The 26,007-nt window shown below is 38.8% G+C and overlaps 1 protein-coding gene and 1 pseudogene across 2 annotated transcripts in view; one reads left to right on the plus strand and one right to left on the minus strand.

The window, feature by feature from the left end:
• The window catches only part of LRBA (LPS responsive beige-like anchor protein), a 725,050-nt gene that overhangs the window by 474,159 nt on the left and 224,884 nt on the right, over positions 1 to 26,007 (minus strand). For both annotated transcript variants that reach the window (XM_061142480.1, XM_061142479.1), the window contains exon 35: positions 8,110 to 8,174. In XM_061142480.1, coding sequence (XP_060998463.1) covers positions 8,110 to 8,174 — 65 coding nt within the window. The remainder of the gene's footprint in view (positions 1 to 8,109; positions 8,175 to 26,007) is intronic.
• On the plus strand, positions 1,967 to 2,585 carry LOC133055812 (transmembrane protein 126A-like; annotated as a pseudogene).

The following is a 26,007-nucleotide window of genomic DNA, read 5'->3' on the forward strand; positions in this document are numbered from 1 at the left end:
TTTACTCTCTGAGCCACCAGGGAAGTCCGCAAACAACAAAATTCACAATAATTTTATTCACAAAAATGTGCTAAACATTGAGTAAGAATAAACGGAGTCTGTAACAATCTTTTCCAGAAATGTCCCACCCAAACACCATACATGTAAAAAGGTTCATCAGTTTATGGCTCCTTATGAAACCAGCAACTTCACTTCCAGAGATGGCTGACTTGATTTGGAAGGGAGGACACAAAATGAAGATATTGCATGTCAAGCTGAAAACCAGAAAACCCTACACCTCTCCTAGAATGAAATTACATTTAAAGTTAGAATGAGAGATCAGAAATTAAGAAAGGGATATCCTGAAAATGAATTAGCATAATAAGAATTTCACACATGGCTCTCTGAGCCATTGAGCACACATACAACACAGACTCGATAATGACCAACAGGAAGTAAAAGCTAGAGATGAAAACAACTCCAAATTTAAATGTGTTCATCAAACCAAACACAGATCTACCAGCCATACATGGTCAAAGTTTTCAGCAAGAGTTTGACCAACCATTCATTGACCTCAGCTATGGAGAAAAAGGTGTGACCCCTTAAAAGTCAGACTGAAAAAACAGAAGAATTCTAAAACAGCTAAGCAGCAACATTAATGGACCATACCATAAGAGATCAATTCTGCAAATTAAGCCCAAGCAAGTAACTTTCAAAAGTCAACAAACAAAACTGAATTCAACAACCATAAAAAGAATTGTATAGCACATCAAAGCACAAATTAGCCCAAGTATACAGAGTCAGTTCAACATTCCAGAGTCAGTCAACATAATCCATTATACATAAACAAGCCAAAAAGAAAAATCAAACGGTCATATCGATAGACACCAAAAAAGCACTTGACATAATTAAATGCCCACTGATGATACATATACTCTCTCATAAACTAAGAATAGAAGAAAACTTCCTCAACTTGATGGAATATCTACCAAAAGCTAACTTCAAATTTAATGGTGAAAAACTAGAAACTTTCCCATTAAGATCAGTACAAGGCAAGGATGATGCCCCTCTCACCACTCCTCTTCAACATTCTACCAGAGAAAAGCTGACAGGAAAAGCAAACAGAAAGCATACAGATTGGTAGGTAAGATGTAAGGATGCCTCTCATCAGAGATAACATGATCATTTATGTAGAAAACCCAAAACAACTAAACTTATACTTTTATCTCACGCTCTACAAAAACACTGGGTTTAACTGGTGGTTCAGTGGTAAAGAATCTACCTGCCAAAGTAGGAGATTCAGGAGAGGGTGGTTCAATGCCTGGGTTAGGAAGATACTCTAGAGGAGGACACGGCAACACATTCCAGTATTCTTGACTGGGAAATCCCATGAACTGAAGAGCCAGGCATGCTACAGTCCATGGGGTCCCAAAAGGAGTCAAACATGACTTAGCAGCCACACACAGCATACAAAAACATTAACTCAAAATGAACCACAGATGTAAATGTAGAAGCTAAAACTACAAAATTTGAAAAGATAAAAAAAAAAATTCTAGAACAAAAAGAAAACCCTACTACTTGTTTTAAGCTAAAATGTCTTAAATTTGCCATCAAATCATAATCCATAAAAGAAAAATATTGGTAAATGATACTTTGTCAAAATTTTAAACTTCTGATCTTCAGCAAAAATTTAAGGGCAAGTCACAGACAGAGAAAATGTCTGCAAACCATGTATATGACAAAATGGTGCATCCAGAAAAATATAACCTACTGTTTAAAAATTAGAAGTCGCACAACAAAGTTTTTAAAAGGGCAAAAGATGCACAGAGGAAACCCAATCCGCCGCCGGCTCGACCCGGCACCCGCCTCGGGCCGGTCACGTGGCGCCCAAAATGGCCGCGCCCGGGCGACTCTAGCGGAGCGTCGTGAGCCCTCGCGGGCCGGGGGAGACCCGCCGAGGCCGCAGCTGCACGCAGACGCGCGTAAGGCTCAAGATGAAAAATCACGAACCAGATGGTACTCTCATCAAGGAGAACTTAATTGATATCATAGCCCGAAAAATTAACCAACTCCCAGAAGCAGAAAGAAATCTGCTTGAAAATGGATCAGCATATGTTGGACTTAATGCTGCTCTCTGTGGCCTAATAGCAAATAGTCTTTTTCGACGCATCTTACATTGTGACACAGGCTCGTATAGCTGCTGGCTTACCAATGGCAGTGATCCCATTTTTGACAGGAAATGTATCTTATAAAGGTTTTGTAAGTTTACCTTTGAATACAGGTGATCTGCATTGTGAAACCTGCACAATAACACGAGGTGGCCTGTACCCTGTTTTTTTGGCTATCCCTGTGAATGGTGGCCTAGCAGCTAGGTATAATTCAGCCCTGCTACCAGAGAAAGGAAACATCTTAAATTACTGGATTAGGATTTCTAAGCCTGTCTTTAGAAAGATGTTATTTCCCATTTTGCTCCAGACTGGGTTTGCTGCATACCTTGGGTCTAGACAATATAAACTACTTATAAAGGCTCTTCAGTTACCAGAACCTGGCCTAGAAATTGAGTGATTGTTAAGCAAATCTGTACACAAAAATAAAACTATAAAAAAAAAAAAAAAAAAAAGATGCACAGAGACATTTTCCCAAAGGCGGCATTTGAAAAAACACTCAACAGCATTAGCCATTAGGGGAATGCAAACAAAAACCAGAGTAAGATACCCACCAGGCTAACTAGGAAAACAGCCTAGCAGTTACTTAAAAAATTACGCACAGACTTCCCATTCCACTCACCAACTGTACTCCCAGGTATCTACCCAAGAGAAACAAAAGCGCATGTCCACACAAAGCCTCCTACACAAACTCACAGAGAAGTGTTATTTGTAACAGTCAAAACAGAAAGTAATCCAAATGTTCACTGACTACTGAAGGGATAAGCAAAATATGGTATACCCATGTGACAGAATACCATTAATCAATACAAAAGAACAAAATTCTGATACATGCTACAATGTGGGTAAAAGCACCAGGAGTTAGTATAAGAACAGTGTTGGAGAAAGTGACAGTGACGCAAAATCTAAAATCAATGAGAAATAAACAGGAGACATTTGAGGTATGGACAAAGGGACAACAGAGGATGAGATGGTTGGATGGCATCACTGACTCGACAGACTTGAGTCTGAGCAAGCTCCAGGAGTTGGTGATGGACAGGGAAGCCTGGTGTGCTGCAGTCCACGGGGTCTCAAAGAGTCGGACACGACTGAGTGACTGAACTGACATACAGGCACCAACTGATGAGGGACGGTGAGTGATACGGTCTACAAACGTAAGATTTAAAGCTTACCAAGATCCTCGTCTGACAACTACCCGAACTGCCTCTCCTCCTGCAATCTTTTCTTCCACCCTACCTCAGCCATTTACGGCTTGGTCATATGCCACAGCACATCATTTCCAATAACGGAATGGCCTTGGTCTACTTGCCCCCATCTCTTCACTACTACCTCTCATGTTCAGAGCTCAGTCATTCTACTATCACCTCTCTAACAGTCCTTAGAGTTCCAATCTATCCACCCAATCTTTTTCTTTATAGTCACTCTCCAGCCCTAGCTTAACAATTACTATCCTGTGGCCAATGATCATAATCACTCTCTTGCACAAAAGTTTGACTCCCTTGTCTTGCTCACCCATATTCACTTGACAAAACCTAAACCCATTTAAGCCTCTCATTCTACTTCCATGTTTACCTTCCAGACTCTACAACTACATGAAACATCTTCCCATATTACCGTAAATGACCCACCATTTTGTATACAAATTCACCCACTCTCTAACCTACTTTTAAAAATCATTCCAGAAATTCTCACCTATCTCTTCTACATTGATTTCCCCACTTTTTACCACAAAACTGTTCTCTTGCTCTCATTTTTCGAAAACCCTATTTCCTTTGACTTTATTCCCTCCCACTCCATTTTTTTTTCTCCCCTCTGTAACAAAATTCCTCTAAAGAACTGTTTATACATATTCTAATAACTCCTCTTCTCTCGTTCTCTTTTCTAAATTCACTGCAAATAGGCTTTTTTTCCACTCTCCCAACACTACTCCTGTCCAAATCACAAGCAACTTCTGAGCCTATGGTCAAATCTGTCATCACCTTACCACCTTAATGATTTGATCTAGTCTCAAGGCATTAAATATCATCTATATGCTTATGACACCCAAATTTAGGTCTCTAATCTGGAGAAATAATTAGCAACTGTCTATTTAGTATCTCTCCCCTGGAGAAGGAATTGCAACCCACTCCAGTATTCTTGTCTGGAGAATCCGATGGACAGAGGAGCCTGGTGGGCTGTGGTCCATGGGGTCGCAAAGAGCTGGACACAACGAAGTGACTTTCACTTGACATTTAACATCTCTACCTGGATGTCTGTGTGCAGGCTAAGTCAATTCAGCCGTGTCCAACACTTTGCAACCCTATGGACTGTAGCCCGCCAGGCTCCTCTGACCATGGGATTCTCCAGGCAAGAACACTGGAGTGGGTTGCCATTTCTTTCTCCAGGGGATAATCCCCAACCCAGGGATTGAACCCGGGTCTCTTAAGGCTCCTGCACTGGCAGCAGGGCTTTACCACTAGAGTCACCTGGGAAGCCCTCCTTGATGTCCACTCAAGATCTAAAAACCAGTATTAGATCATCAAAGATTTGATTAAATCCTCAAAACTGAACTCTTGATGTCCCCCAATAACTGCTTTATTAACAAATTTTACCATCCTGGTTGACAGAAACACCATCTTTTCAGCTGCAGAGGCCAAAAATGTTAAGAGCAATACTGGACTCCTAGTTTTCTCTCTCAACCCACATCTGATGCATTAGTACTGAAACATCCTACTGGCTTTATCTTCAAAGTATATTCACAATGCTCCTACAGTTTACCTCTTCTACTGCTACTGCTTTTCCCTACATGCCCCTATGATTAACTCCTTCACTTCCTTCAAATGGGGCTCACACAAATGTCACTTTCTGGATGACCTATAATATAATCAATCTTTAAACTACAAACTAAACCCTTAATATTTCCTTTGAAAATTTCCTTCAACTTGCTTAACATTATCTTTTTCCAAAGAACTTACCACCTTTCATGTATTATATAAACCATTACTTATTTTATTGTTTATAGCTTTTCGGTGACTGTTCGAAAGTAAGACCCCCCCCCAAAAAAAGAATCTTTGGCTGCTTTGTTTATTGTTGTATCCAAAGAATCAAGGACAATTATGATACAAAGTCAGTGCATATATACTGGCTGAATGAATAGATGAGGAAACAGAGGCTCACAGAAGTAACAGTACTTCCCAAATATCAAAGCTGGCACCTGAACCCTAAGTTAACTTCAAAGCTAATACTATTAATCACAAGGCTATTCTGCCTTATCTATTAAATGTAACAGTAACTTGCATAATTGAGGGCATTTACACTTAGTAGAACCTAAACAAAATTGACTTTTATAATAAGTTTTCTTTAAAAAAAAAGAAAAAACTGGTGTTAATCAGTGTTTTGCATTAAGTAGAGCAAATACATATTCGATCAACAGCACTCAGTCTCTTTTTATATATATACACTATAAAAGCATCTAATACCTCAGTGCTGAAATTCAGCCAAAGAGCTTTTTTCTTGGTGAGTAAGCACTTTGAAATTTTTGCTGAAAGTGAGACTAAATTAGTCATTCACTCATTGAGAAATATTATTGATTTCCCAACACTTGTCAGACTCCAAACTACGATTAGTTCTGCTTCTCACACAGATCACTGTAATAATTTTGTTATTGTTCCTCGTTTCAACCAGGTCTCCTCTCCTTCAACCCGTCCTAAGATCACTGCCAGTTATTTTTTCAAAATCCAAATATTACAATCATACTTCTTTTCTAAAAATCTTTCAAAGCTTCCCACTGCCTTTGTTTAGATAAGAAAGCTCAAACACACCACGTTAGACCTTTTATGATCCAGATGACCAATTCACATACAACTCACAATTCACACACCCACACAGCATCCCACATCACAGCATCTTCAGATATTATATTCCCTCTATTAAGAATGCTTTTCACACATATGTCTTCTCCAACTTACCCATAACCCCCACTTTTTCAAAGTCTATTTTACTAACACAACTCATCCTTGAAAATACATCTCAGGAATCATGTTTCCCTTAGGGAGGTTCTACCTAACTCTGCAATACTAAATTGTGAAGTCTTTCCCTTCATTCTCATTCCTACCTTCTAGCACAGAATTTAGCAGTTGGTTGCAGGTTTATTTATCTGTATTCAGTACTAATCTGTGAGCACCTATAATTATTTGATAAGTGGAATAATCTTAGTAGCATTTAATATAAAATAAACAGTTCCTTTTTTTTTTTTTAATTTTGAAAAAGAAAGTGGAGCTGCTCAGTCGGGACCGACTCTTCGCGACCCCATGGACTGTAGCCTACCAGGCTCCTCTGTGCATGGGATTTTCCAGGCAAGAGTACTGGAGTGGGTTGCCACTGCCTTCTCCAGGGAATGTTCCCGACCCAGGGATCGAACCCAGGTCTCCGACACTGTAGACAGATGCTTTTACCATCTGAGCGACCAGGGAAGTCCATTTTTTACTTTTACTTGCATTTATTTTTGTGACATTTTTTCCCGGGTCGTAAGTTTTTGTTTCTTCAGTTTCTTCTGGGATATCTTTTTCTTCCTCTTCTGGTTTAGGAACAACCTGTTCCTTTTCAGTAAGGATCATCTCCGTGCGGCAAGGAGAGCTCATGCAGGGGTTGATCCGACCATGAGCTCTGTAACCCTGAGCAGCATCTTGAGGGCTGTGTTCACCTGAATGTGCTCAATGACCAGAGAATCTATATCTAAGCCCTTAAGCTCAGCATTACTCTGCATTTTTGAGCACATGCAATAAAAGTTCAGCACACCTTCTGAGCCACTGACCCTGCGTCCAGCCCCACCGTTCGGCCTGTGCACACCTGCCAACCCCACCGCTGCAGGGGTGGGATGGCTCACACTGCTTCTGTAAAGTGACCTCCGTCAGATGCTTGGTGGCTGTCTGGATATGCACACCCTTCACGGCCTGGGCAGTTTCACGAGCGTTCTTAAAGTGAACACGAAGATCTGAACCTCTTGATTTGCATGATTCTGTGGGGTTTTCTGGGTCGGGTGAGTAGTGCACCATTTTTAGAGGTCACCTCAGCCCACTTACCAAGAGAGGAACAGTTCCCTTTTTTATAACATTAACGAGACAGAGGCTGAATTCCTAGCTACTGCTTCAAAATTTTCCTGTGAGTGATGGTGTCTGTTTCTCTGTATTAGCCAGAACACTATAAGGAAACATTCTTAAACAATAATTATGTTCTGAATGCTATTTCCAATAGCAGTCAATCACACCTTTTAATCTATACTCTGGGTCTTTAGTTCAACTAATCCAAAACTGGGCTTCCCCAGTGGCTCAGCTGGTAAAGAATCAGCCTACAATGCAGGAGACCTGGGTTCAATCTCTGGGCTGGGAAGATCCCCTGGAGAAGGGAATGGTTACCCACTCCAGTATTCTGGCCTGGAGAATTCCATGGAGTGTACAATCCAAAATCAGATGCCACAAAACAGGCATAAAGTAGTCCACTCATCGTTTCTTCATTTTTACCTTGATTTTCTCACTTCCTTAAATCTCTTTTCACACTTGTATCTTTCTTTTTATATCTGTACTTCATGTTTCTTATTACTGGATTTTCTTTCCCTGAATTCTTCTTCCCTTATACCCAGGCCATGACATGAGATAATATAGACATGTTAGTCTTATTATTGCTCTAAAATATAATGGAATTTGAGAAAGTTTGAAAAAGATTTGTTTTCTCCATATCTGCAAATAGAATCATCAGTTTATTTTTGCCAAACTCAGCCTTACTTACTGAAAAATAAAGAATAGACTTTACCATGAAGCATATAACCATGAAGATAACAATAAAATGATAAAATACTTAAGTATTTATAATAATTAATATCTAACTCACTATATTACTGTCTGTAAAATCAATACCAAAAATATTAGTTCAAATAGCAAAAAAGAACAAGATTCTAAAGTAAAATATAAATGGATATAAAATAGATTACCTTCCTTCATTGACAAGTTCAATAAAAGCAAGGCCTGCATTCTTCTGAATAGAATTCTGCCACTCCTAAAAAAATAGTAGACAATAGCTGAACAAAGTTCACTTAGTAGGTTATTTCTTTAAAACAACAATTACAAAAAACATCACCCATATCAATTACATACTTTGGCTCGTCGTGGAAAAGTTTTGTTAAACATGCTCTCTACCTAGCAGCCCATGAACACATAAATAATTGACATTAAAATGGAAACAAAACAAGTCAGCAACAGTTAGATTCTAGATAAACTAAATGAGTCTACCTATATATATCTTGCCCTTTTAGTTCTATACCAGTATATGCCAGTAATTTAACTGTAATAGTTTGAAAGAAGGCAGCAAAGACGACCAAGGACAAAGGTTTTGGTTTTGTTTCCTTAAGAAACAAAAGAGAGGAAGATGGAATTAAGTAGCTCCATAAACTTAATAAATAGCACATGTCCTACAAAATTTGATGACTAAAGATTGAGAAAGAGACAAGAAAAATGAATGAATTTGGCTAGACCACTTTCAAAATGGAAAACCAAAAGTCACTAGCCTATGAATTAGCAAATGATGGTGTAAATATATTAAAATATTCTTTATGAGTAAGTCACCCAGTAAAAAGCCATAGAAAGAAATCAACCAATGGAGTATGTAGGAAAAAAAAAGTTTAATACTTATCTCAAAACAGATATAAAATAAGCATCAATCCAATAAGACTGGGGCCACATAAACTGAAATACAGCTAGACTTGAGAAATACCAATGCATGCATGAATGTGTACATGTTTTTGAAAAGCAACCAGACACATATGTTTCTTAAAACTAAGGAGCCTTATAGTCCACCTACATAATATTACTCAACTAATCTTTTTTTTGTTCTTTTATAAAGGCCAAAACAAAAGATAGCCTGGAACCTTAGCACTGTTACCATGAACAGTGTTCACATTTTCTGAATCTAACACCTTTAAGAGTTTTTAACGCTATGTAATCTCATATCCTATATTATGCCAAATTCTAATTTTTCTAAACCTCATCCTTTCTCATCTACTTTCTCATTTTTATCCCCAATTTTGTATTACTTTAAGTTTTGAAAAACCTGAGCTTCCTCTCAGAACTGAAATGGCTGTTTGCCATAATTTTGTTACAGAGTTTTACTTCGTGAATAGTGTAAGCAAGAGCATACCAACTGAATATATACAGCAGAATAAGAAGTAGATATAAAGGCATTTAGACATTTGAGGACAGTAATGGGCTAAGACTAAGAAAGAAGATAAAGCAGTGTGTTGTTGAGCAAAGAGCAGGAAACATAATGTGTTCTTAAGGAACAAGAAGTCATGAGATTTATGTTCTCAAATCAACTATTAACAGGCTATGTCCACAGAAAGATCACTCTACATCTCTAGGTCCTTGATAACCTCTTTAAAAAATTCTTGAAGCTATATGATTCTATGATTCAACAACTTACAAACACCTACAAATTAGTGGCTCATAAGTCCACAATATATACTTTTAAAATTCACAACTGCCAGCCAACTGAAACAACAAAATAAACATTTTATACTTCTTTCACTGAGGTAAACCAAGTGAAGGATAAACAGAATACCCATCTAACTTCAAATCCTTTTCTTCCCAGCAAAATGAAGTAAACAGTTAGTACAAAGGAAAGCAACCAAACCCCAAGAAGAAATAAATCTCTGAGAGAAGAAGTGTCAGGCCCTCCACTCTTCTCAGAAATAGGGAGAAGAGAGAAAAAAGCAGAAACTGCAGGTAAGTTTTTGACCCTGGCCCAGAAACCCACACCTCACTTCCGAGCCTGAGCACTGGGAGATACCAAGTCTCAAGGAGTTGCCCTAAACCCAGTAACGCACGGGAAGAGCAGACAAACAGATCAAGTGGTAGATGGACTTAAAACAGCCTCAGAGTAACTCATGCCCTCGCAGAACTCAGAAAATTACAGAAAGATGTACAAGTAGTTGCGGCTTTGAGGGGATGAGGGAAATGGCTGTGACGTTTGCTGACAGACAGCAGGGAAGCAGAAGGGACGGTAACACCTCAAGGGACGCTCCTGTCAAGAACAGAAGCACATGCCCACTCCTCAGCTCTTACACCCAACAGAGCCCTCGCACCAAGCCACGTGAAAATCTCACACGGCACCGGAGTATACGGAGGTAAAATCTTAAATTAACTGCATTTTCCTACACATCATTTACTTGAGAGAAAAATTTCACAAAGGAAGCTAAATATACTGAAAAGAAAATAGTTACTCTTATTACTAGAAAAAAAGGAATGAGGAAGAAAGGCAAGAGATTACCCCATATATAATTCTCTAGACCAGACATTTTATTTTTAAAAGTATCCATCACTTTCCTCAAATCTGTTTTGTCTGATTTAAAACCGCAACAAGTGGGGATTTTTGTAAGTCATACAAAACTCCAACTCCACATGAAAAAAACAGGCAATAGTGGAGAAATTCAAATTTTCAGTATACAGGTAACCATCGTTTTATTTACACTTATGTAATACAGATTGACTTTTACTTATAATGTAAAAGCAGAAAGTGTCTCATTCAAATGTCACAAAGATTTCAAACAGTATGGTTTAGGTCTGATAGAAAACTAGTTAAAGTTAGTATAACCATAAAAAATTATCATTTAAAAAATTTATGATCTCAAATTAAGTATGTCCCACTATTTTTTTCGTCTTAAATTAAAAAAAAATTAGACATGATGATATACATAGAACTGGAAGAGTCCAATTTTTCTTACAAAAGTTCAGAAACATATTTATGACTGCTAATACATTTGGATTCGTGTTTTCCCAAACATCATCTATAAACTCATATTAGTTTACTTGTAGGAAAGGCTATCTATTCACATGGAATAAAGCTTTTCCAGCAACTGAAAAAATTTAGACAAAATGAGAAATGAAGAGAAAATACAAATTCTTATCTACACTTTGAGTAGTTATAAAAATCTCAAAATTCTCAAAGATATCAGAATTTTAATTTGCTTATAATCCACTAATTATAAATTATCTAACAATAAACTATGACACACCAGGTACATAAATACATACTGATAGGAACTCATAACTCAGGTAAAAAAAACCTGCAGCCCATGAGAAAAGGAAATTAAAAAAAAAAAAATAAACCCAGGTGTTAGTCAAAGCCAACAGGTTTTCTCCATACTAAAACACCATCAACAATCTGAAAACTGAAACGAAGATCCATGCTCTCCTAAAGCATTTTTCTCCACTTCTGAGACAATTATTAAAGAAGGTGTTAGTCAAAACAATTTCATAAACCACAGCTCAATATAACTTTTAGTGAGCTTTAACAGCTGAAAGAAAAGCTTAATGGTTATCGTCTTTCATGATCATTTCAATATTTCATCATAATATTTATAATTACATAGTGATGCAAAATGCACCGTACATTTAAAGGTCTTGGTTATTCTTCTCCCAGAGGTATTGATGAAAAACATGTTAAAAGCCTCAAATCCAACCACTAATGCAACTAAGTAATTTTAAAACACATTTCAGCACTTTGGAGAGGAAGGACTCAAAACACAACAACGGAGTCAATAATTTCATACCTGTTCTAAGCTGTATTTAATTGACTATCACTTCCTAGGGCCACAATTGGTGACTAGTCAATTTTTAATAAATATACTCTTAGCTTAGTAATGCTCTTAGTCATACAATAACAACAACAACAGGATGATATGTATTAGTGAAATCTATTAAACAGAGTTACACCAATTCTCCAACATGTGTTTTCGGTGGTAAAAGTCTACCAAACTTGGGATGGGAGATAAAAGACTCCATTAACTAAACCACTTCTGTGACTCCCTAACATTAACAAATAAATAAGGGCACCAATAAATGTGCTATAATTTATAATATTTAATATAACTAAATTCCTTAAAGTGAACTTAACAGTTTCCCATAAATCTGAGAACCTCCTACAATATATTTTAGTTTCTTGAATACAGCACATGAATTTGCCTAAATTCTAAAACTAATTCCCAAACATTACCATGTTCTAAAGCAAATAAAATCAGACTACAGATCAATAAGATCAACTACATATATTCCATGATGCCATCTTTTTGGGTCAAACCATCGACATTAAATGTAGTATCAATTTTTCATTCTGGTGGGCTAGAAAATCACTCAACTATCTTTTACTCTTAATAAAAAAAAGGTATAAAATGAGTGACTTTGGTTAAACATAGGAAGAGAATAAGGGCAAAGACAGTAAAGAGGGGACAACAATAATGAGAAGCAGCAGAGAGGGAACAAGACGGCGGAGGAGTAGGCAGATGTGGAGTACATCTCTCTCCCGGATACATCAGGAACACACCTTCACACACAGAAGTGCACGCAAAACAGCAGCTGAGAGCAGACAGGAGGACCTGACCAGTGGAAAAGAATATATAGAACCACGCAAAACTCAGTAGGAGGCAGGAACTATAGGGGAAAACACGAGTGTTAGCAGGATTGAGCCTGCCCTCAGCAGGTGGGGGAACTGAAGGAGGGCTCTGATCCCCACATCAGGGTAATTGTCTGAGTCAGAGAAGAGACATTTAAGGCTGAGAGGGAAACAGCTGACCTGTGGCCGCCTAAATGGAATGAGAATCAGACAGTCCTTGCCGCAGCCATGCATACCCCGGACAGGGACGAGGGTTCCCTGGAAGGGGCAGTGGCTGGGAGCTGGAGCTGAGGGATTGCAGAGCAACCCCAGGGCGAGGGCTGCTGTTGACTGTGGAGAGATGGATTGAGGACACGTGAGAGAGAGGAGATCGTGGTGGGAAATGCTGGTGGAGGAAAGCCGGGCAGCCATGGAAGCAAGTCGATACTGCTGAGTCACGCTAGGGGGTGGCGCCATTACCAAAGCCTTTCTCCCCTCACATGCCAGCATGGGCAGCTGAACAATAGAGAGGCTGGCCCATCAAATGCCTGAGGCGCTGAACTCCAGAGCAGGACCCCACCCAGGGCGCCCCTTTCAGTGACTGATGCGCCAAACTACGGAGCAGGACCCCAGCCGGTGGAGGGGCAGGGGGTGACGGGGGGGGGGGGGGGGGGTGGGCGCCCTCTCTGCGCCTGATGCCCCCAACAACAGAGCAGGACCCCAGGGAAGGGAGCCCTCTAAGTGCCTGAACGGCTGGAGTTACTGGGAAGGACTGGCTAAAGAGGCCCTCTGATCGCCAGCTACAAGATGCTTGAGAAAAGACCCTGATAGGGCCATAGCTCCTGAGGCGGAAGCAGTCCGTGTCCCTGCCCACTTGGCGCCGCCAGGGTCCCCACAAGCCAAGCAGCTGCACCACCTTCACGCTCAGCTCTCACTGGGGCAGCACGGCCACAGGCAAAAAAAGTCTCGCGTCTGTGCATGCAGGGTCGCTTCGGTCGTGTCTGACTCTTTGCCACCCTGGAGACTGTGGCCTGCCAGGCTTCTCTGTCAGAGAGCGGGTTTTCTCCAGGCAAGAATACTGGAGCATAATGGCTAATATTGGTTGCCATACCCTTCTAGGGCACTGTCTTTCCTGCTACCGAGCCACCAACTCCCCCTGAGTATCTGGTGCTGCCAGAACCCCTGCGACCCCAATCAGCTGCACCACCTCCACACCTGGCCCTCACAGGGGCAAACCCAAGTCCTCCAGGGCAGCCTCAGAAGCTCCCACATGCAGAGGTGGAAATAAAACCACAACTGAAACCCAGGGGCAGTGTGGCTAAGGAAGAAGACCCAAACCTCCCCACCAGGGGCACAAGCTGCAGATTAAATCCACGTGATCAACTAAGCAGACGGTGTCTATGGAAAATAAAAAAGGCAAATTGAGAGCTCCCATAAAAGTAAAGGCACTAGCTCTGATAGCTGTGGGCACTGGAGGCAAGAACACACAGGAGTAGGACCAGATTAGAATCTGAGCTGCCCCCACAGCAGGTCCAGAGGTCAGCACAGTGTTGGAGGGCATCCTACGGAGGGGAGGTGGACTGACTCCCAGCGAGGGAAAGGATGCTGACAGCACTGACTCGAAAAAAAAAATTTATTATTCTTATTTTTTAACTTGTTCTGTAGATACTTTTGGATTTTTTTTTTCTTCCCCCCCCCCACCCCGCTATGTTGCAGTTGTCAATTTCATTGGCACTAAGAAATCCAATTAAGCCTTTGCGTTTTTTATTTTCCTCAGTCACATTTTTTATTGTTGTCATAAACCTCTACCTCTACATTGGGCTTTTGCAGTTCTGTAGAGTTTTCCTCGTTTTTTTCCCTTTTTTCTTTAGTCTTCTTTTTTTTTTTTTTTCTTTTCTCTTTTTTATAATTTTAATTTTTAATTTTTTTAAACCTATTATATTTTTTCTACATTTATTCCTTTGTTTGCCTTTCCTACTGTTCCTTTCCCCTTGCTGTTAACATTTAATGTATATAAATTTGCTTCATCTACCTCTGTTGAACTTTGTGTATCTATTCTTTCTTTCCTTTCCTCTCAACATATTTATTAGTTTGTTTTCATTGCTTTACTCCCCATTTGGCACCTTGGTTTAGTTTTGTTTTCCAGTTTGTGCTTAACTTAGTTTTGTTCTTAACTGGGAAATATAATTTTTTATTTCCTTTGTTCACCAGGTCAATCTACTGTATTTTTGTTGGACTGTTTTGACTTTGCTTGAGGGTGTGTATATATATATATATATATATATATATATATATATATATATATATATATATAAAAATATATATATGCATGAGTATATTCCATTATTTTAATTATTATTTGCCTGATTTTATAGCTGCCATTTGTCTGGGGTTCGTCTTTGGCTTCTCGTTGCTGGATATTTGTTTTAGTCTCACTAAATGCCATAATAAACCACTTGTGGAATCTTCATTCCTGATCAGAGATCAAGACCTGAGCATCCTATGGGATGCAGCAAAAGCAGTTCTAAGAGGCAATTTTATAGCACTCCTACCTCAAAAACAAGAAAAACATCAATTAGACAACCTAACTTTATACCTAAAACAACTGGAAAAAGGAGAACAAAAAAATTCAAAAATTAGTATAAAGGAAAGAAATCATAAAGATCCAAGGGGAAATAAATGAAATAGAAATGAAAGAAACAATAGTAAAGATTAATAAAACTAAAAGCTGGTTCCTTGAGAATACAAAAAAAAAAAATTGACAAACCTTTAGCCAGACTCATCAAGAAAAAAAGAGAAGAATCAAATCAACAAAATTAGAAATGAAAAAACAGAGGATACAACAGACAATGCAGAAATACAAAGAATTACAAGAGACTATAATGAACAACTATATGGCAACAAAGCAGATAACCTTTGAAGAAATGGACAGATTCTTAGAAAAGTTCAATCTTCAAGACTGAACCAGGAAGAAATAGAAGAAATGGACAGATTCTTAGAAAAGTTCAATCTTCAAGACTGAACTAGGAAGAAATAGAAATTATGAACAACCCAGTCACAAGCGCTGAAATTGAAGCTGTGATGAAAAATCTCCCAAAAAGCAAAGCCCAGGACTAGATGGCTTCACAGGAGAATTCTATCATTTAGAGAAGAGCTAATGCCTATCCTTCTAAAATTCTTTCGAAAAATTGCAGAGGAAGGAACACTTTCAAATTCATTCGATGTGGCCACCGTTACCCTGATACCAAAACCAGACAAACACTGCTGGGAGCCATTATGGGAGATCCCACCCATGACAAGGTCATGAGGAGAAGACCTGAAACGCAAGGCTATTCAAGCTACAAGGGACCCTCCAAGTTGACCCCGGCCTCTACCCAACCCTGTATCCTCCCGCTCTTGCTGTTGTCCTTGTTCGTCCTGTTGCAGATCTTTGCGTTGCCTGCCGAGAGCTCTCCTGCTCCTCTTTCACTAAATAAAGACCAACATAGAACCCTAATTAATAAATCTCCTGGATGCTGGTTCCCTATGAAGGGACCAGGGATGAAGGAAATGTTTCAAGTAAAAACCCTTTTGCTGGCACTCTGGCTTGTTTGGCAAATATGTACTAATGCACATGACTGCTCACAACACCTTAATCATAAACAGCATAAAGAACCTGATCACAAAAGGCCCTAATGGGCACAGAGCCCTTCGGGGGGTGAGAAAGCCCTATTAGAGAACACAAAAAATATTATTCTAAAAGTGGTTATTGGATCAACATTTGATTGCTGTTACTGTGCTGAGGTTATGCAGTAAAAACTATTGTCAATATAGTTAAGGATTTAGAAAAATAAGAGTTTAGCCCTAGTGTGGAAACAATAAGATAATTGTTAATTTTAATCAAGAGTGCTAAAACAGAGGCTGCCTCACCAGAGCCACAGAGTCTTTGTGTGGTAAACTTTTTGGATAAATTTAGCTGAGAACTTTTGCAAAGACTGACATTTGGGTTAACAGGATTGTATTTCTACTATGTTGCAACCTGCTGTACCATGAGAATGCAACTTTTCTGTTTTCTGCTAACTCAAGGAATATAGAACAATAAAGAATAGACTACGGAAAACAGCTTTGCCTTCACCTAGGTCATAAAATGTTAATAGTCCCCAAGGCCAGAAGATAATGTACAAAGATCCACTATGAAAGAAGACTCTCATGAACAAAGAAGTATGCAGAAAACACCCTGGTTTCATGAAGGACAAAACTGACGTAATGTTAAACTAAACTTTGAATGCTTATCTTTCACCTCCCCTTAGAAATGTACTAACTTGGGGTATAAAAGCTACAGTAAAAAATAAAGCGATGCCAGACTCTGCTGCACACCCCGGTCTGCTCTGGTCTCTCTCTCTCTCACTCACCAATGCTGTTCATCCTGAGGGTACCCCTGGATCCTGCTGGGGCTGGACCCCAGCAAAACACAACACAAAAAAGAAAATCACAGGTCAATATCACTGATGAACATAGACGCAAAACTCCTCAACAAAATTTTAGCAAACAAAATTCAGGAACACATCAAAAAGCTCACACACCACGATCAAGTTGGGTTTATTCCAAGGATGCAAGGATTCTTGAATATATGTAAATCAATCAACGTGATACACCATATTCACAAATTGAAAGATAAAAACCATATGCTAATCTTAATAGTGGCAGAAAAACACGTTCACAAATTTCAATACCCATTTATGATAAAAACTCTCAAGAAAGCAGGCATAGAAGGAACCTATCTCAACATAGTAAAGGCCATACATGATAAGCCTACAGCAAACATTACTCTCAAATGTGAAAAACTGAAAGCATTCCCCCTAAGATCAGGAACAAGACAAGGGTGTACACTTTCACCACTATTATTCAACACAGTTAAATAAACTGAATTTGAAGAAAGTGGAGAAAACCACTAGACCATTCAGGTATGACCTAAATCAAATCCCTCATGACTATACAGTGGAAGTGAGAAATAGATTTAAAGGACTAGATCTGATAGAGTGCCTGATGAACTATGGATGGAGGTTCGTCATTGTACAGGAGACAGGAATCAAGACCACACCCAAGAAAAAGAAACGCAAAAAAGCAAAATGGCTGTCGGAGGAGGCCTTACAAATAGCTTCGAAAAGAAGGGAAGTGAAAGCAAAAGAGAAAAGGAAAGATATACCCATTTGAATGCAGAGTTCCAAAGAAGAGCAAGGAGATAAGAAAGCCTTCCTCAGCAATCAATGCCAAGAAATAGAGGAAAACAGTAGAATGGGAAAGACTAGAGATCTCTTCAAGAAAATGAGAGATACCAAGGGAATATTTTATTCAAATATGGACTCAATAAAGGACAGAAATGGTATGGACCTAACAGAAGCAGAAGATATTAAGAAGAGGTGGCAAGAATACACAGAAGAACTGTACAAAAAAGATATTCATGACCCAGGTAATCACGATGGTGTGATCACTCACCTAGAACCAGACATCCTGGAATGTGAAGTCAAGTGGGCCTCAGGAAGCATCACTACAAGCAAAGCTAGTGGAGGTGACGGAATTCCAGTTGAGCTATTTCAAATACTAAAAGATGATGCTGTGAAAGTGCTGCACTCAATATGGCAGCAAATTTGGAAAACTCGGCAGTGGCCACAGGACTGAAAAAGGTCAGTTTTCATTCCAATCCCAAAGAAAGGCAATGCCAAAGAATGCTCAACCACACAATTACACTCATCTCACACACTGGTAAAGTAATGCTTAAAATTCTCCAAGCCAGGCTTCAGCAAAACGTGAACCATGAACTTCTAGATGTTCAAGCTGGTTTTAGAAAAGGCAGAGGAACCAGAGATCAAATTGCCAACATCCGCTGGATCATCGATAAAGGAAGAGAGTTCCAGAAAAAAAATCTATTTTTGCTTTATTGACTGTGCCAAAGCCTTTGACTGTGTGGATGACAATAAACTCTGGAAAATTCTGAAAGAGATGCGACTACCAGACCACCTGACCTGCCTCTTGAGAAACCTGTATGCAGGTCAGGAAGCAACACTTAGAACTGGACATGGAACAAAAGACTGGTTCCAAATAGGAAAAAGAGTACGACAAGGCTGTATATTGTCACCCTACTTTTTAACTTAAATGCAGAGCACATCATGAGAAATGCTGGGCTGGAGGAAGCACAAGCTGGAATCAAGGTTTCTGGGAGAAATATCAATAACCTCACATATGCAGATGACACCACCCTTATGGCAGAAAGTGAAGAACTAAAGAGCCTCTTGATGAAAATGAAAGAGGAGAGTGAAAAAGTTGGCTTAAAGCTCAACATTCAGAAAACTAAGATCATGGCATCCGGTCCCATCACTTCATGGCAAACAGATGGGGAAAAAGTGGAAACAGTGGCTGACTTTGTTTTTCTGGGTTTGAAAATCACTTCAGACGGTGACTGCAGCCATGAAATTAAAAGACGCTTACCCCGTGGAAGGAAAGTTATGACCAACCTAGACAGCATATTAAAAAGCAGAGACATTACTTTGCCAACAAAGGTCCGTCTAGTCAAGGCTATAGTTTTTCCAGTGGTCATGTATGGATGTGAGAGTTGGACTATAAAGAAATCTGAGTGCCGAAGAATTGATGCTTTTGAACTGTGGTGTTGGAGAAGACTCTTGAGAGTCCCTTGGACTGCAAGGAGATCCAACCAGTCCATCCTAAAGGAGATCAGTCCTGGGTGTTCATTGGAAGGACTGATGCTGAAGCTGAAACTCCAATACTTTGGCCACCTGATGCGAAGAGCTGACTCACTTGAAAAGACCCTGATGCTGGGAAAGATTGAGAGTAGGAGGAGAAGGTGACAACAGAGGATAAGATGGTTGGATGGCATCACCGACTCAATGGACATGGGTTTGCATGGACTCCGCGAGTTGGTGATGGACAGGGAGGACTGGCATGCTGCAGTTCATGGCGCTGCAAAGAGTCGGATGTGACTGAGTGACTGAACTGAACTCCATTCTAGAAGTTCTATCTACAGCAATCAGAAAAGAAAAAGAAATAAAAGAAATCCAGATCGGAAAAGAAGAAGTAAAGCTCTGTTTGCAGATGACATGATACTGTACATAGAAAACCCTAAAGACAGTATCAGAAAAATACTAGAGCTAATCATTGAGTTTAGCAAAGCTGCAGTATACAAAATCAATACAAAGAAATCACTTGTATTTCTATATACTAGCTATGAAAATCAGAAAGAGAAATTAAGGAATCAATCCCATTCACCATTGCAACAAAAAGAATTACATATCTAGGAATAAACTTACCTAAGGAGACAAACAGTCGGACACGACTGAGCGACTTCACTTTCAAGGAGACAAAAGAACTGTACACAGGAAATTATAAGATACTAACGAAAGAAATCAAAGACGACATAAACAGATGGAGAGATATTCCATGTTCCTGGGTAGAAAGAATTGATATTATGAAAATGACTATACTACCAAATGCAATCTACAGATTCAATGTGATCCCTATCAAATTACCAACAGGCATTTCTTACAGAACTAGAACAAAGAATTTCACAATTCATATGGAAACACAAAAGGTCCCGAATAGTCAAAGCAGTCTTGCGAAAGAAGAATGGAGCTGGAGGAATCAACCATCCTGACTTCAGATTATACTACAAAGCTACAGTCATCAAGACAGTATGGTACTGGCACAGAAACAGAAATACAGACCAATGGAACAAGATAGAAAGCCCAGAAATAAACCCATGTACCTATGGGTACTTTATTTTTGACAAAGGAGGCAAGAATATACAATGGGGCAAAGACAGCCTCTTCAATAAATGGTGCTGGGTCAACTGGACAGCCAAATGTAAAAGAACAAAACTAGAACACTTCCTAACACCACACACAAAGATAAACTCAAAATGGATTAAAAACTAAAATGTAAAAAAAAAAAACTAAAATGTAAGACGAGAAAATATAAAACTGTTATAGGAAAACATAGGCAGAACACTTGATGACATAAATCAAAGCAAGATCTTCTATGACTCACCTCCTAGAGTAAAGGAAATAAAAACAAAAGTAAACAAGTGGGACCTGATTAAACTTAAAAGCTTTTGCACAGCAAAGGAAACTATAAGCGAGGTGAAACGACAACTCTCAGAATGGGAGAAAATAATAATATCAAATGAAACAACTAAAAAAGCATTAGTTTCCAAAATATAAAAGCAGCTCATAGAACTTAATATCAGAAAAACAAACAACCCAATCAAAAAGTGGGGGAAAGACATATACAGACATTTCTCCAAAGGAGACATACAGATGGCTAACAAACACATGAAAAGATGCTCAACACTACTCATTATTAGAGAAATGCAAATCAAAACTACAATGAGGTATCACCTCACACCGGTCAGAATGGCCTTTATCAAAAAGTCTACAAACAATAAATCCTGGAAAGGGTGTGGAGAAAAGGGAACACTTCTGCACTGCTGGTGGAAATGTAAATTGATATAGCCACTATCAAAGACAATAGGGAGATTCCTTAAAAAACTAAATAAAAACACCATATGACCCAGCAATCTCACTCCTAGGTACACACCCTGAGGAAACCAAAATTGAAAAAGACACATTTATCCCATTGTTCACTGCAGCACTATTTATAATAGCTAGAACATAGAAGCAACTTAGATGCCCATTGACAGATGAATGCATAAAGAAGTTGTGGTACATATACACAACGGAATATTACTCAGCCATAAAAAGGAATGCATTTGAGTCAGTTCTGATGAGATGGATGAACCTAGAACCTATTATACAGAGTGAAGTGAGTCAGAAAGAGAAAGATAAATACTGTAATCTAAGACATATACACAGAATCTAGAAAAATGGTACTGAAGAATGTATTTATGGAGAAACAGTGGAGAAACAGACATGGAGAATAGACTTATGAACATGGGGAGAGGGGAGGAGAGGGTGAGATGTACGGAAAGAATAACATGGAAACTCACATTACCATACATAAAATAGATGGCCAACGGGAATTTGCTGTGTGGCTCAGGAAACTCAAACAGGGGCTCTGTATCAACCTAGAGGGGTGGGATGGGGAGGGGGAGGGGAGGGAGGTTCAAAAGGGAGGGGACATATGTACACCTATGGCTGGTTCATGTTGAGGTTTAAAAGAAAACAGCAAAATTCTGTAAAGCAAGTATCCTTCAATAAAAAATAAATTAGTTTTAAAAAAAAAGGGAAAAACAGAAACAGTAAAATAAGAATTTGCCTATAGTCTGGAGGGAAATAAACGGAAGCAGCAGACAAATGCTTGCTGTAGAACCCCTAGAAAGGACAAGAACTGAAGGCACTGATTATATGTAAGGATCGCTGAGGGGCAGAAATGAAAAGAATTTAAGTGAATGAAAGCTGGTATTAAAAAAAAAAAACAGCCTCTAAGCTTCTCTCCCCATACTGCTGGCCATCCCCACCAGGGTAAATGACTGGAAGTTTGCTTTCCAGAGGAGTAAACTACTGAACACATTAAAAAACCTTACTGTAAAAAACAAAATAACTTGAAAGTATGCTTAGCAAACCATGAGATATCAAGCAATATTAGAGAAGTGTTCCCGGAGAAAAATGAGAACCCATGATTAAATTTAAGGTTCATTCATCACCAGCAGACAACTCATACATAGGCACACAGACATTTGTGCAACACACTTAAAAATGAGCACAAGCGGTCGACACTGATTGGAGGCAAGACTCTCTTATGAATGGCAAACAGCAAAGAGACAAGCAGGGGGAAATAACTCTGATTATTAATAACAGACAATATTATTAACGGGGTGGGAAGAGGCAGACTGAGGAAAAGTACAATTACTACCATCAGAAAGATAAAAACTTGATTGTAAACATCAGGGCAGGGGTACTTTTTTATTTACTCTCTGCCTCTGTATGAGAGCTCTCCAAGCCATCAGTGCCCATGATCACAGGCCCTGGGAGCTCTTCTAATGTCTAAGAAGAACTGGAGCTGAAGTTATAAAACGGATTCTTACTGAAGCCCAGGATCATTCGGGAGCCAGATAACCCTGTCTTTGCACAATAGATAAAATTTTTTGTTTGGAAAAAAAAAATAAGAGTTCTGGCTTGCCTGGTGGCTCAGTGGTAAAGAATCTGCCTGCCAATGTGGGGGACACGGGTTTGATCCCTGGTCCGGGATGATCCCACACACTGCAGAGCAACTAGCCCTGTGTGCCACAACTATTGAGCCTTTGCTCTAGAGCTCAGAACTGCAACTGCTGAGCCCATGCACCACAACTACTGAAGCCTGCACGCCGCAGAGCCTGTGCTCCAGGAGAGAGCCAGCGCAGTGAGAAGCCCGCACGCTGCACCTGGACAGGAGCCCCTGCTAGCGGCCTGCAACTGGAGAAAAGCCCACACAGCAGCAGAGGCCCCGTGCAACCCAAACACACACATAAATTATTTTAAATAAGAGTTCTCCAGAGAAGCAGAACCAACGGGACGGAGATTCATATTTTATTTAAGAAAGAGGCTCACACGATCATGGAGGCTGACGAGTTCCATGATCTGCAGAGAAAATGAGTAAGCAGGAAACCCAGGAGAGCTGACCGTGTAGTTCTAATCCAAGTTAAAAAGTCTAAAAATCCAGAAAACCAATGATGTGGTTCCAGTCTCAAGGGCAACAGGCTCCAAATCCAAAAAGTGACAATGTGTCACTTTTTGTCAGTTTGAGGACAAAGGCAGGAAAAAGTGTTATCTCGGTTCCAATGCAGTTAAGCAAGTAGAATTCTTTCTACTCAGGGTATGGTCAGCCTTGTGTTCCAGCCAGGCCTTCAACAGACTGAATGCAGCTGATTCACATCAGGAAGCATGACCTGCTTCACAGTGTACTGACTTTACATGTTAATCTCGTTCAGAAACTCTCCAAATAATGTTTCACCAAGTATCTGGACACCCCATGGCCTGGCCAAGCTGGAACAAAATTAACCAGCTTTCCCTTTCCAACTCCCCTCCAAATCTCAGAAAAGAAGAAGATGCTCTTAGAAATTAAAAGTATAATTTCAAATAAAAATTTTGAAAGAATTATTGGAAGATGTGATAGAAGGCTCTCAGGAGAGTAAAATAAAAGATAAAATGATGGAAAAAGGATGAGAACAATATGAAAATTAGATAATCCGGATAGTTCAACATCTACCTAAAAGTAGTTCTAGAAACAGATATGAGAATACAGTAAAAACATTCCCATGGAAATACTTTAAGAAACTTTCTCCGAACACAAGTATATACTTTTGCAGACTGAAAAAGTTTATATAAAATACCAGAGACAGTGGATTCTAAAAGATTCACCCACATCAAGGTACAACCAGTACCAATAAACAATTTTCAAAATAATAAAAAGCTCACAGAGAAAAAATTGTAAGAATGATTACAACTTTCAGACTCTAATACTAATATCCCAACAAGCCATCAACAATGGTTTAAAAAAAGACATTTTCATCTAAGCAAGCTCTAAAAAATTCTACATGTATTCTTTTTTAAGAAATTACAAAGGACGTGCCTCATCAAAGTTAATACAGAGACGCCCATTGTCATCCTCGAGCCCAGTTTTGCTTTAATTTTTCCATGGCATACTACTGCCACTTAGATTCTATTTCTGCCTTTCTCTTTATTCTATCTTATATTCCGATGCTAGGACAATGACCAACACATATAGAATAAGTGATCAATAAATGTTCAATCAGTGTATCTTTCAAAAAAGAAGGCCACTATCAGTCATACGATATAAACACGAAAGCATAAGATGGAGAAGAGGATACTTCTAGGCTGATGACAAAAGAAGCCTCCAGGTGACAGCTTTCTACAGAACTAAGGAGTAACCAAATCCAGGTGAGAGCAGGACAATAGAGAACTCCAAGCAATATATATCCAAGGAAAAGAACTGAACCAAGAGATACCAAGTGAGTTCATTACAATGGTAGAAGTTAAGCGATTTCAGCGGAAAATTCAGAAATAAATTTGTGGTGGCTACAAAGATTTTAAAGAAACAAAAAAAGTAGGAAATCATTAATTCCAGAAGAAAGAAAGAAAGAGAAAAACAAGTGGAAGGGAGGAAGAAGAGGCAAGGTGGTTGGGTAAATATGGTATATTTTTTGTAGGTCTGCATGTATATTTCCATTGTCACAACAATGGTAATGCTAGGGATGGTTGTAACTGAATAATATCATATAACTGCACTGGAAACAAGAGTGTATGTGAATGGGGAACAGAGAGAAATATAAGTACTCAATAGTCACCTTCCATAAAAGACATTAAGATAATGTTTAAAAACAGAAAAATCTAGAAATAGCTATCATTCAGAAATATGAAAGTAACTAGGAGACAACAGTTAAGAGATCTGAATATGGCTCCTTCCAGAAAGTAAGAATCAAGAGAGAGAATAATTGAGGCAGGAGACTGCTGGTTTCAGTTTAAGTATTATCCTATTCTTAGATTTTTGAAATAATACATTTTCCTTGATAAAAAATAAACTTTATATTCAAAAATCACATGTTCTAAATGAAGAACAGTAAATAAACATAAAATAAAAATACACTTTTTTCTAAATGGACAATAGGTATCTGTGCAAAACTAAATCTCTAAAAAGTAGAACAAGCATTCAAGTTTCACAGATACTGAAATCAAAACTATGAAAATGTAAATATATCAAAAACTATTAAGAATTTTTATTTTTTTAAAGTTAGGATTTTTTATCCTATCAAATAAAATTAACTTCATTGCTAATTGGCAATAAAATATTTTTTAAACTATTGACCTAAGGATCCAAATATAATTTAACTTAAAAAAAGGAAGAATAACTTGTTAGCAAAACCTAATAAACTCATATCAAATTACTTCATTTTCCTTAAGAAAAATTAAAATTTTAAAAGCATGTGCTCAGTGCCTTCTTAATGCAGTAGGCAACACGTCAGTCTCGGAACCTAAAGGGTGTGTTCTTCAGTGAAATATTAGTATTGATATTTTAAAATAGTAAAGTTACCTATGCCTTTGTAAGGTGAATCAAATTCACTGAATATAGATCTAATTACCTAAGTAGATGTCAGAAACACTGTTAGGAGTCAAGGGAGTAGGCCACAGAGGAGAGTTCAAACGAGGAAGGGAAAGCATTAACACAGAGTTGAGAACCACATTATACACAGGACTAAAGGTCAAAACCAGAGAAAACTAGTTCATAGTCAAGATATAGTAATCTTAAGTGCTCAAAGTAAACTATCAAGAACTTTTCAACAGTGTTTGCACTTTGTGTCAGCACTCTCTCAACAGCATATCCAACACAAACGTGAGGAACCACATAACAGGAAAGAATATAGCATAATTGCAAAGAGCAGGTTTTATTCCACTGTCTCTTTAAAGGGTAAAACAAATCAGTATGTGAAATATCAAAATGAAATATTGCCTTTTGGAAAGCTTTG

This window comes from Dama dama, chromosome 5 (assembly GCF_033118175.1).
Source record: "Dama dama isolate Ldn47 chromosome 5, ASM3311817v1, whole genome shotgun sequence".
Taxonomy (NCBI): domain Eukaryota; kingdom Metazoa; phylum Chordata; class Mammalia; order Artiodactyla; family Cervidae; genus Dama; species Dama dama.